This window comes from Halyomorpha halys, unplaced genomic scaffold (genome assembly GCF_000696795.3).
Source record: "Halyomorpha halys isolate HHAL.00 unplaced genomic scaffold, Hhal_1.1 Scaffold291.1, whole genome shotgun sequence".
Lineage (NCBI taxonomy): Eukaryota > Metazoa > Arthropoda > Insecta > Hemiptera > Pentatomidae > Halyomorpha > Halyomorpha halys.
Genome location: NW_027109101.1, coordinates 2,659 through 3,514, shown reverse-complemented (window position 1 = coordinate 3,514; position 856 = coordinate 2,659). Strand labels below are relative to the sequence as shown.

At 39.4% G+C, this 856-nt stretch overlaps 1 protein-coding gene across 1 annotated transcript in view; it reads left to right on the top strand.

The window, feature by feature from the left end:
- LOC106680811 (patched domain-containing protein 3-like) overlaps positions 1 to 429 on the top strand; it is a gene marked incomplete at its 3' end in the record, with an annotated part of 284,865 nt that extends 284,436 nt beyond the window's left edge. The window contains exon 6 of the mRNA XM_067047328.1: positions 30 to 429. Coding sequence (XP_066903429.1) covers positions 30 to 429 — 400 coding nt within the window. The remainder of the gene's footprint in view (positions 1 to 29) is intronic.
- Positions 430 to 856: the final 427 nt, after the last annotated feature.

Below are 856 nucleotides of genomic sequence, written 5' to 3'. Positions count from 1 at the left end.
CTTTTAAAAATTTACTCTATGATTCTCAGGTCGATTCGGACGAGTCATCATCTTGCCAAAAGAAGGAGACGACCTACTCTCAGTTGAGGTATGGCGGGAACTACGTATCCTGGACGAGATCATAAGGAACGCCTCCATCACCTTCGGGGAGGACCAGGAAGTATATACTTACCGGGAGATCTGCGCCCGTTGGGAGGGCGAGTGCTTCGATAACGACATCCTCAACTTGGACAAGATCATGGACGACGTGGTCACGGGTGCCCTCAACCTCACCTTCCCCATCATGATCAACCCCGTGACCTGGGACGCTCACATATTCCCGGTGTACTTCGGAGGACCTGTCGTCTCGGAGGATGGTGTCATCGAGAAGGTGCCATCTCTACAACTGGCCTACTTCGTCAACGCAGACTCCAAGTATCAGGATAGCAGGTATAGTCAAAATATAATTAATCGTTTTATATTAGTGAAGTTCACTTATTTACGAGTAGAATTTTTTTTTGTTTTCGGGGAAAACAACATTGTCACCACAGAATCAAATTAACGTTATTAACTATTCAGAAGAGTAAAAAATTAACTGCGTATTCATTAGTCAGCTTTAAGCAGAATTATGTTATATTAATACTATCATTGGATAATAAAATAGTATGCGTTTCTCATTACAATTCGTTAAAATTTTAAATGCGTTATGCATCTTTTTATTATTTATCTATAGAAATTTACAACTGTATTAAAGAAAGAAATATACAACCAGTTATATTACAATGGCATAATGTAGTTTCCTGGAGAATCTAAATAGAACTCCAATAATATTTCTAGAGTAGAAGGATTCGAGGCCATCTTCTTCAACAAAACCATA